The sequence below is a fragment of the Nanorana parkeri genome, unplaced genomic scaffold (assembly GCF_000935625.1).
Source record: "Nanorana parkeri isolate BGI_ZX_2015 unplaced genomic scaffold, ASM93562v1 scaffold591, whole genome shotgun sequence".
Classification (NCBI taxonomy): Eukaryota; Metazoa; Chordata; class Amphibia; order Anura; family Dicroglossidae; genus Nanorana; species Nanorana parkeri.
In genome coordinates this window covers 302,845-314,577 of record NW_017306859.1, presented here as the reverse complement: position 1 = coordinate 314,577, position 11,733 = coordinate 302,845, and the positions used below count along the sequence as shown (strand labels likewise).

At 43.5% G+C, this 11,733-nt stretch overlaps 1 protein-coding gene across 1 annotated transcript in view; it reads left to right on the top strand.

The window, feature by feature from the left end:
* Positions 1 to 706: 706 nt before the first annotated feature.
* The window catches only part of IL6ST (interleukin 6 signal transducer), a 27,822-nt gene continuing 16,795 nt past the window's right edge, over positions 707 to 11,733 (top strand). Inside the window, exons 1-6 of the mRNA XM_018562679.1 lie at positions 707 to 770; positions 1,665 to 1,979; positions 3,118 to 3,238; positions 7,270 to 7,433; positions 9,320 to 9,474; positions 11,087 to 11,246. Of these exons, the coding sequence (XP_018418181.1) occupies positions 722 to 770; positions 1,665 to 1,979; positions 3,118 to 3,238; positions 7,270 to 7,433; positions 9,320 to 9,474; positions 11,087 to 11,246 (964 nt within the window). The 5' untranslated portion in view covers positions 707 to 721. The remainder of the gene's footprint in view (positions 771 to 1,664; positions 1,980 to 3,117; positions 3,239 to 7,269; positions 7,434 to 9,319; positions 9,475 to 11,086; positions 11,247 to 11,733) is intronic.

The following is an 11,733-nucleotide window of genomic DNA, read 5'->3' as shown; positions in this document are numbered from 1 at the left end:
TTGGTTACCTGGCCCTGGGATCTGTCTATATGCAGAGAGTCCTATATCTACAGACCAGTTTGACAGACACTTGATCATGCCACGACTACTCTGAGGATAGCTGGGAAAAGGTAAATGGTTCTGTCTCCTGGCTTGATCGATTTTTCAGATGTATTGCACGGGTTAAAGCTGAACTTAAGGCAGATATAAAAGATGCAAATTCATGAAGCTCTGTAATCGTATATCATTACAATGGAGACACTGAGAGGGGGACTCTCTGTGAGAGGGGGACAGAGAGGGAGGTGGAGGGGGGGACAAAGAGGGAGGGAGACTCTGTGGGAGGGGGGACAGAGAGGGAGGGAGACCGAGAGATTCGTGCTGAAGAGGGCTCTGAACAGGAGGGGTTTCTGGCATTATACAGAAGAAATGTCCGGAATGTAACATTGTCATTGCTTGCTGGAAGCAATGCATGGTGGGATATGTAGTCTGGAGAAATCACACAAAGTACACTGGGAATCCAGGAAGTTGTTGAAAGTGATTGATCTATGGAAGACAAAAAATAAAAGGGATTTTTTCAAGTAAGCTTTGATTGCATTTTAAAAAACAACTCTAGTATGTATTCCTCTTACAATGCTGATGTTATAGCCGGATAGTATATGCTGGGACTTTACTACTCCTTTTTTTTATTTTTGAATACATAATTTTATTCACTTTGCATTCTTTTCTTTCAGGTGCTGCCAACATGATCTTAATCTACATTCTCTGTTTTTCTACCATCATTATTGCTACAGGTACCTTTTTGTATTTCTCAAGGGTTAGCCTTATGCAAGAATTTAATCTTCAGTCAAACTCCATTATACCTGTTTTTGTCCCAGCTGCCTCTGGTGCCTGGTGGGAAAACTGTATTGCTCTGAATCTGCTCCCCCTCCCCCTCTCCATTGTATAGCCCCAAAATTCTTATTGAAGGGCATTACAGCCAGGCACACTTCTGCCTGCACACCCCCAGTTTTTTCCATAGTTTTAGTATAAAATATAGATAGGCTTCAGGCAGAACTATCTCTGGGAAACAAACAAATAACCTCCTCTTGCAATGGAGTTCCCCAGCACTGCAAGGGTTCACTGCTCATATAAGTCTTGGGTCCCGATGTAAAGCAGATTTACTTACCCTCTCCTTGCTGGTTTGAAGACTGGAACCCTCAGCCTCTTAACCTCCCCCCTCCGCTCCCTGCGGTGGTTGGAGGCCCACTGACATCATCACGTCTAATGCGAGAGCCCTGCAGTATATGTGAGGATGACGAGGGACAGTCCCAAGCTGGAGCGGAGGGGAGAGCAGTGAAGACCAACTGGCAGGGAGCGGAGATTGGGTAAGTAAAAGTGTTTCACATTGGTCCCCTAGATATTAATGAGCAGTCAATCCTTGCAGAGCAGGGTTAAAGTTTTTTTTGTTTTTTTTTCTTGTTTCCCCGAGCTTTAAGTATTTTTATTTTTAATAATTTTTCTTTATTTGCTTTTACTGCTTTTTTCTATTCAGCGTCAGTCAGGGGGTGTCCTTGACCCGGGAGAAGTATTAGGTGCAGGAAACTTTTAGAAAAGTCAGAATCTAAAACAAGTACTTGTTACAGGTCAGTAACTCATGAGATTAATTTTTCACAATTTCTAATATTTTGTTCTTTCTCTCCTTGCAGGTTCGTCTTCTGTCATGTCCTGTTTCTCTATTGGCCCCCAGATTCCTTTGGTGGAGTTTTATTCCAACGTCACAGCATACTGTGTGTTGAATCAAACATGTTTGCTGGAAATGAACAGCAATATCATGAGTGATGAATTGTACTGGGAGGTGAACGGTCAAAGTATCCCAAAGAGCCAATATAGTGCCATCAATGAGACAACTTCCAGAGTGACCTTCCAGCCTACCTTGACCTCGGCGAATATGCTCACTTGCAGTACCGATCTACACGGACAGATTAAAACAACTCTAATTGGAATGTTCATTAGCAAAGGCTGTAAGAGTTCTGTTCGCATTAAATCTTTGTTAATTCAAGCAGACTAAAGACCCGCTAGAGGCATCAGATCATTGTGTCACAATCTGGCCAGTGATTGTGAATCAAGAGATGGCCATATGTCTGTGGGAACAATGAGACCTGTATATACAATCTGACTGGCTGAACTTAGGGCCCATTCCCACTGTAATGTGTGTTGGTGTGGTGGGTTCATTCTTTATGACACAACAGCCCATAGTAATGCACTACTGTGTATTGTGGTGCGCTGTGAATAATGGAGCATGTCCAGTTTTTAGTGCAGTCTGGTGTCTTGTCAGCCCATTAAAAAAACATAGGCTGCCCTAATGCAACCCATGATCAATGTGCAACATAAGATGTGTTAACACAATGTACCAGACTGCAGTAGTATGAATTGGCCCTCAAGGGAAACACGGCTCCATCAGGAGTTTGAGCGACTTGAAGCAGTGTTCACCTTTGGAGGAGGGAGTGTAGGAGCGCTGTATAGAATTGATTTGGATACTATTAAGGCTTAGATTCTTGTCATGTCAAAGCATCATGGTTGGGAGTCATTGAGGTCCTCAAGATGCTATTGTATCTGTCTTGAGTGATATCTGTGCATTAGACGGTGCAGAGCTGCAACTCCTCTGTTACTGTTCACAAGATCACCTAGACCTGGCAATAGTGGGGGGTCAAGAGCAGACTGATCTATACCTAAACTGTCAGTATGCTGGAGAGTGTGCCCCGGCAGTGGGAGAGGAGGTCACTGCTTCCTAGTCATGCTCAAAGCATCACACTTATACACAGTCAGCTGTTTGCACTCAATTTATCCATTGCTATATATGCTCCAAGAAGGAGGATCTCATAGATTAGAGTTAGGACCACACTACACAGAGGGGCCCGACGAAGCTTCGTGGCTTCCACATATTTTGCAAAAGTTGTTCAACTAAAACCTCTGTTAGACAGTATAAGGTGGTCTGTGCAAGTTGGCTGGCATGTGTGCTGGGAAATGTTTGTGTTTTGTACTTTAGCCTTAAGTGAACTTCTATTTTGCCTATGATAGAGAATGCTTGAAAATAATATTAAATGTTTTCTTTGCATAGAACACAGTTGTAACTGTCATTTCTTTTTCCTAATATTTCAGTTCCTCCGGAAAAGCCTAAGAACCTGTCATGCATATGTTACAATAAGGATAAATTGACATGCACTTGGAGCCCAGGGAGAGCAACCGTAATCCCTACCACGTACACCCTGAAACAGTCATGGTAAATGGGGTTTATCTCCTCCTTTTGTCTACTTTCCTGGCATGGTAGTAGCACATACATAGGGGACCATCTATAAATCTTCCATCGCTGCCATACGCTGCGTGAATGCCATTCGTACCGCAGTTGCCCAGCCTACGGCCGGGTGGAAGATTTATAAATCAGCACCGTAGTATTTATGGGTTGAGTATTGTGGAATGGAATCTATAATGTTTTTCAGTCAGTTTTTTTAATTATTCATTTATTATGTTTTTAAACAGTTATTTTATATCTTTAATATATCATTTATACAAACTTTATTTTGCAAGTAAGCAGTATAGTATGAAAGATTCCAGAGCACTTAGGAAACCTCGGACTGAACATCGTGGGTCACTGGGATGAGTCTTTAGTGCATGGAGGCTGTAAACAGGCTGTGGGTAGAACCCTCCAGCACAACTAATAACTTTCATTCGGTAGAGGTTACACGACATTTAGCCCTCGTTCACACCTGAACGTTTTGTAGCGCGTTCTACGCTCGACTAACGCTCTACAAAACGCTCAAATATAAATCCCATTGTATTCAATGGTCTCGTTCCCACCTTGGCGTATTTCCGCCCGTCCCTAACGCGCTACAAAACGGCCCACGCCTAAAAAGGTACATGTACTACTTTGGGCCGTTTTGTTGCGCGTTTCCATTGGGATACAGCCAAGTAGCCTTCGGAAACGCGCGTTTGTCGCGCGGCCGCGCATATGCAGTACGCCTAGGTGTGAACGAGACCTGAAAAAGAAGGATGTGAAATTGGTCATGTGATTCTTTGCTATCATATGAAATGTAGAGATTTTGTAAATTGGACACTAGAGGCAGGGTAGATTACCAATTACAGTCACTCTGCCTAATTGGTGAGCTATGATATTAGCCATACAGACCGTGCATTGCTTTAAATGTGTCCGCTGACTCCTAGGCATCTACTGTGAGAGAAAGCAGGAAAGCACAACTATTGTGTGGCACTGGAAAGCAAGCAGTGTATACAGTATGTCCTGCCTGTGTGTGCAGTAAACAAACAAATATGGCTGCCCCCATGTATGTATCTCATGTAATGTGTTTTTAACACTGTAATGCAATTTGATTAGGTTATTGACATCAGCTGATCTCTTTATTGATAAGACTTTATCTTGCAGTTATTAGAATGTAAACAATTAAATAAAATATGGGCATTAAAAAATCACTTTTTGGAAGTGAAATTTAAATTTGGTAAAAAGGTACAACATCCTCACTCCAGGTTTCCAATCACTATAAGAGTTTCTGATGGTGTTGGACTCCTTTTGTAGATTATCTATATTAAGCAAACAACTGTGGAATCCGAAGGTGACACTGTCAGTACAGCTTTGTGGGGGGTGCTGGGACACGGCCGCTATGGAGAAGTATTGTTCATTAGGCTTTCTGCAGCTTTCTATACAGTCCTTGTGCAGAGTTCTCCTTTTACCTGTAACCAGTGTTTTCATCCTCTCTCCAGCTTGTCTAACCTCCTTGGCTGTCTTCTCCTTTTGTGTCTGCTTGTCTTTCCTACACTGCTATAGGAAGGGAATGGACGAGGACTATAGCCCTGAATTGATGCAATACAAGCTTAATAGCTACCCTGCTGCTAGGGCAAGGGGGAGGAGCTCAACTCTCTCCAAAAATGACTATTCCAAAAAAACGGTACCCTCGGGGTTCAGGTAAGGGGATCCCGCAGTAAAACCTTTATTCCAAACCACACCAAAATAAAAAGGGTTTTTTCTCTTGTTTTTTGGTAGATGTGGACAGGTTGCACCGTGCATTTGCTTTTGTATCTCTCCTGGACTCTGGTGTAAGAACTCTGGCCATGTTGCAGACTCTACTTCCCCTTGTGGTCACAGGGAGATTCTCACTCCTCTCTTTGCATGGTCTGATATGTAAACTTATAGGGTTATTCACAAAGGGGGAAGAGTTTGGAGGAGGCAGGAGAAGGGAACAATCTAGGACAACATATCTGATTTGGAAAGTGAGTTGAATTTTTCCAAATCGCCTATTTTGCCCTAGATTGTTCCCTTCTCCTGCCTTCTCCAAACTCTTCACCCTTTTGTGAATAACCCTGTTAAAAAAAAAAAGAAGGAAGTTATAATGGCCATGGCAGGCAAACAGACCTGAAACATGCAATGTTCTACCGCCTGAAGCCATGAAAGAGTAAATTAAAAACAGCGCAAACAATAATGGGGCATGATTATAACCAGGGCTCAGCAATTCCCAAGAACTAGATCACTGTTGCTCATTTCCTCTGTTCCGGATTTTTCTTTTTTTAGTTTTAAGTAGGGTGGAGAAGGTTTAGAACCTCCAAGTTTTAATAAACTGTATGTATCGGTTACTTCCTGCGTGGTTATGAGGATAGGAAGTGAGAAGAAATATCTCCAGCAAGGATTTTTAAACCAGTGTGGTAGAATTGTAGACTTTGCCTTGGCACCTCATGTAGACAACTCCTATAGCATATATTTGTATATACCTATATATTGATTTAAGTGATAGTGGACTGTTTATATTTCACTTAGAAATATTATTACAGTATGATAGATGGGGGATATACCCATAATTGCCATATAAGAACATGGGATGCATAGAAGATAACTATTTTCTTCTTTTTCTAAATAAAAACTAAATTCTTGTTCCAGCCAAAAAAAATCTCTGCTCTTGGTAGCTGATCAGTAAAAGTACCTGAATGTACCTGAGCCTTGGTTCTCAACTGGTGGGTCCCAACCCAAAAGTGGGTCCAAACCCTGTGTTCAGTGGGTCGCCACGTGCCTTACACTGCACTAGGTGAGAGGCTCCTCAGCCTCCTCCTCCGCCTCCTCCTAGTGCAGCACTGTCTGTTCTCACACAGAGCAGCCATTTGTGAATGCTGCCCAGCGCCAAGTGTCAGCTTGAGGTGGGCTGGGGGTATGGTCTCAAGGGAGCTCCATCCATATGTGCATTGCTTACAGCTCCATTGTGTGCCCTGTAGAGGTGCCCGGACCCGAGTGATATCACATTCTGGCTCCTGGCACCTCTACAGGGCACGCAAGGGAGCTGTAGACGCAATGCACATATGGAAGGAGCTCCATCGCAGCCCACACTGAACCCCAGGCTGAGGATCCACTCCAGTTTTTGTAAGGTAGGGGGACTGGGTGGATCTTAACAAAAGAAAATGTAAATTTGATTAATATATGTACGAGCATGTAGTGCGTGAGATTGGGTCGGTTGTTAAGGATTAACGCACTCGCACCTACTGTGTGTTCTAGTACAGGAGGTGCCTTGCATTGCCATTCATTTGAATAGCACCCCAAATGCACCTTCCTCCCACAGTTTGATCGCCCGCACTGGAACACGCAGTACTGCAATGCCGTGCGTTCAACTGCGGTGTGACTTAATGACCAAGGACAAATGAGGGTCCCTAGGTTACACAGATTGAGAACCACTGATGTAGAGAGTGTCTGCAATTTAGTCTCTAAATGATATTGGAACATCTGGTTAACAGACGCCATCACAACTGGGGCTACACCGGGCAAAGTCTTGGAAGCTGATATTTGACAGGAGATGTTTCCTGAGAGTCTCTAAAGAGCACTGAGTGTCCTTATTACCGTTTGTTGAGATTTGTAAAGTTTGAATACATTTTAGAACCCTGAGGAAATGTACTCTCTTCCTCAAAAATGTGTTGACCCCATATATTCATTGTTCTAGAGATCTCACATCCCTCTACCTTCACCCTCAACCCTTGGACATGTAGGTGTAGTTGCGTACTCTTGGGTATGCACTGAGCCTTTTCCTCTGACTTTGCCTCTCTATTATTAAACTGAAAGCTCGCACTTTTTCCTTTCTGTCTGAAGCTGCGTTTGGTCATGAAGCCAGATATCCGTGTCATCTACCGCAAGGGGGGCAGTGTGATTTGGGGGCCTATTCTCTCTGCAGAGATCTGCACTTGGATTTTGTCAAGCCATCTTTGTGGAAAGATTGTGAGCTTCTTTATTAAAGCAGTGAAGTGTCCTGTAACATTTTTCTTTTCTTTTAGGAAAGAAGAGAAACGGCCTGATTGTGTATCAGAAGGAAGTGACAATTGCACATTGTACTTTCCTAATTTTCATGTGTTTATTGACACCACGTTCCAGGTGGTGGCCAAAAATGAGCTTGGGACTGCTGAATCCGATGAACTCAGACTCGATGTTGTTGACATATGTAAATATTATTTTTATTATTCCTTGCAACAGCTCCTCTTTCTGCTTTGAACCTCCCGGCCATTACTTTCTGAAAGAAGTAATTTTGCACAATAATATTGACATGTTTTCCAGCTTGAATTTGCCTTAATTTGGACCGTGGGTTGCCATGTCAGGACCACCTGGCTCAACAAAAGTAGAATACAAATTGACAGAGCCGGGTGAAAAATGATCATCTGAACTGTGACTACCTATCCGATGCAGTCACTGCTTGGGTAGTCAGGCAGCAGCTGCTTGAGTCCAGTATCCAGCAGCGGAGATACCTCCATTCACCCTGTTAGTGCGTGCTGAGCGAGTGAGATCTATGCGTGTATGCCTAGCCTTACACTGCAAATGCTGCACAGATGAGTCCTATAATATCTGGGCCATAACTTCAGCTTGAAAAATACCTCTTTGATTGTAAAATATAGCAAACAATGCCACAGGTATAATGCTTTTGTTTATTAAGTTTTAAAGCATAAGTAAACAGTCAACAGAAAGTGAAAAATAAAAAGAGCTTGTATGCACAGCATATTAGCATGTTATGGCAGACTTTACTCTGACCAAGAAGAGACATAAGCTGGCCAAACACTAGTATATTCATCAAATCTTACAGATTCCTCCATCTACACTAAACAGCGTAGATGGGGGAACCACCGTTGGGCTGTTCTAACAGTGACAGGTGTGCTGCTGTCAGAATACCCAAACAGTGACTGCAGCTGATTTGGCTCATTCAATTTTTAGATCGAAGGATGACGGCCGGGAGACTGCCAACAGGACTACCTTTGGAGAACAAACTGACACTGAAATTCGCGGCAAAGCTTAACACAATCTCCTCTGTCATAAAAGAAAAAAGGCTTCTGCTTTAAGTTCTTTTGGGCCAGGGACTGATGTGGCTTTAAAAAAAAGTTACCACCCTACACAGGGGGCAAAATGCTATAGGTGATTGATGGCCCCTGGCAGCAATGTCTCCAGACTAGCTGCTATATAAGGCTGTGTGAGCCCTGCCGCTCCGTCTCCTCCAACGGGTAGACATTCAGTAAAACAGTGATTTATGTGGTCATATTATTGCTTTATTACAGAAACACTAGAAGTACCTTTTGTAATAACCACCCAAAAAACTGTCTTCTGCTTTTTCCAAGAGGTTTAAAGGAGAACTATGGGGTTAAGGCTTTTCCCCGTAGTTCTCCTTAGGGTAACGGAAGGACACGAACTAGCGCCCTCCCGTCACCCTAAGCTCAGTATACTGAGACGCCGCAGTATACCGCAATCTACAGCTCGCGGTGTACTGAGAAGTTGAAGCGAATCCCGACAATTATGTCTGGATCCGCCCAGCTGCGTGAGCGACAGCTGGCTCTGCCTATCTAGAGGCAGAGCTAGCTGTATCCGCCCCCTCCCCCGTCCGTTCCGCCAGTCAGCGCTAGAGGAGCGGGAGGGGGGAATCCAGCCCCTCCCCTGTCACGGCAGAGAGCCGTGACAGGATCGGGAGGTGAGCGAATGCCGTTATGTGTTCGCTCACTTCCCGATCTACTGAGCCGACCTGTGACAGTCTCATTGTCGCATGTCGGCTAGAACTAGGAGGTGAGTGAAAAGCACTCACCTCATAGTTCTCCTTTTTAAATGTTACATAAGGAGATATGGACAGTGCATGCAGCTTGAGCACTGTGTTCAGGGTCTGAGGTGCCCTAAGCATTGTCGTCTGTCTCCATCATGGCCTCTGTTGTGGATAGTTTGATACACTGGTGGTCAAGGCTTCAGAAACAATCTTGTCCCAAGTGTATCATTTGTTTTATTGTATATATGTATTTGTATTGATGAAAAATTGTTGTATAAGCTACATTTTTGTTTTTTTTTCTTATTTGTGTCTAGTGAAGCCCAATCCCCCTGAAATTGTTAATGTGTTCTCCTTGGCGCAGCTACAGAGAGCTCTGAAGATTGAGTGGACCAATCCACTCTCAGAAAATTTATTTCCTATGAAATACAATCTCCGATACCGGAAGAAAGACAGCACAGAGTGGGCGCAGGTAACTCTCTATTTCCTTTTTCAAGTCCTGATAACATAGGCCCTCAGCATTGTCCTAAAACAGAAGTTCTAATGCTCTGTGCAGGGCAAGCTGGGAGCTGTGGTTCAACAAAAGAGGGAATGTGCTTTGCTTGTGTCTATGAATGGAGCAGTGTTGAAATTCTCTACTTTCTACCTGTAATATTTCATTTTGTGATGAGCACTTATAAGAGATCTGCTTCATGAAGGGATTGTGAGACTTTACAAATGTATATTTTGTAGAAGTGTGACATCAGATTGTGTTTTTAACACCGCTTAAAGCGGACCTTCAGCCCACAAATGAACCTTGTGTCTCGGCAGGTCTCTGCCCCTCTGCAGTCTGAACTGCCATTCTTCTTTTTTTTTTTTTGTTCCTTCATGACCCCTGCCCTCCATTCTCACCTAGGTAAGAATTGCATGTCTCCCCTACTGAATCTTCTGGGATTTGCCTGTTGCAATTACCAGAAGGCATCAGCTTCCATTCTTTCGATGGACAAGGTGTGTGTCATCAGGGGGCTGGACTGTTCGCACCTGGAAGAAACAGGCGGCTCCCGGGGATGAAATGAACGATAATGGCACGGGCCAAGGCATATGGCGGTGGATTACCAGAGGACAATACTGGATTCGCTGGGCATGCGAGTATGTTCATTTCAGCTAAACCAGCCAGAAAGATGAGAGGGATTTTTTTTTTTTTTTAAACCTGGCAAGTGAAGTCACCCTTTGAAGTGATATTGAAGCCTCCCTTTTTAGCCTGCCACCTCCCTCTGTGTAAAAACTTTTATCTAATTTTTTTGGTCACTTTTTTTTTTTTTCCTGCCCCTTCGCTGGCTCTGCTTTCTGGTTTGAGGGTGACTCCTATTGTTTTGATCTCCCAGGACAACATCCTGATGTGAGGATGCTGCCTGCGCCTACACACACAGACGGCCCAAGATGTAAGCTTTGGTAAAGACCCACCTCGGCCCCAGCCCCGGGGAGAAGGATTGGCAGTGAATGAATGATGGGACATGTAGTCCCAAGTACTATGGGCAGCAGCGCACTCCCCATCAGAAAGTTCTTGTAAGCAGCGAGGGGGAGAAAGTGTGTGTGTGTGCGTGCGTGTGCGCATCCTTATGCAATTATTGAAGAAGAATGGTTAATGGATTGGTGCTGCATTTGTCCAAAACCAGTTAAATTTTGTGATGAATCTCTCTAGCCCATCCCGTTGTCCTCATGGAAATAGTAAATGACCTACTGTACCCGACCACCTCAGATGCAGATAAAATGGTTTTTCAGCTGCCACGTGTTCTCTGCTGGCCAGAAGGCATATGTGTCTGGTTCAGTTAGAATGTGAATGATGGGTGTTTAGGGCACATGTGCCAAACTCGGTATGGGCTGGCCTTGCATAAAAAGGTAGTAAATGTAGAGCCCTCTGGTTGGAATCAATAAAGTATAACTTAAATCAGTGGACTAATGAGGTTCTGTTCACAAGATACGGCCCCTTGCTACCATTAAAATGGAGACTACATGGACACTTGGCAGCAGAGTTTAAATTAATGAAACCTTCTGTTAGCAAAGGTCAAGAATGAGCGAACAGTAAACTATTTTTGTCTTTTTAGGTACCTCCAAATGACATTGATAAACCCCGAAATTCATACACACTGCAGGATCTGCAGCCTTATACAAACTATCTCCTTTCCCTGCGCTGTAAGCGCCAGAACGATAAAGGATACTGGAGTGACTGGAGTAAGGAATATGCAGCCATTACCCCAGAGTCTGGTAAGTCAAAATGCATTCATATTACAGGTGTTTTTTTATCAAATGTATTTTTAAGGCTTAATTCACATGGAAATAGATTATATGTATTTATAGAACATTTCTAAATGCATATAATTATTTTAAATGGTATACTGCACACTGCATTTACTTGCTTTCAGGTGCATTCAGTTTAGCTGTGTTTTAGAAAACATTTAGTTTTGAGTCCAGGAGCAGATTAGATACTCTGAATGCGTACTATGTCCCCACCTACAGTTGGGGAATGGCTGAAAGAGATTCATTCTACACAATCCTTCCAAAAATTGTCATTCACTAATAGAGGCTCCGATGGTTAGAAAAAAGGAATTCTATGTTATAAATAGTCTTATTGTGTGCATGTCCTAGCTACTGCTCTGGGGCATAGATTAGACTATCTCTGTAAGTCCTGGGAGGGCTCTCTCTCTCGCTCTCTCTCGCTCTCGCTCTCTCTTCTCTCCCCCCCCCCCGATCT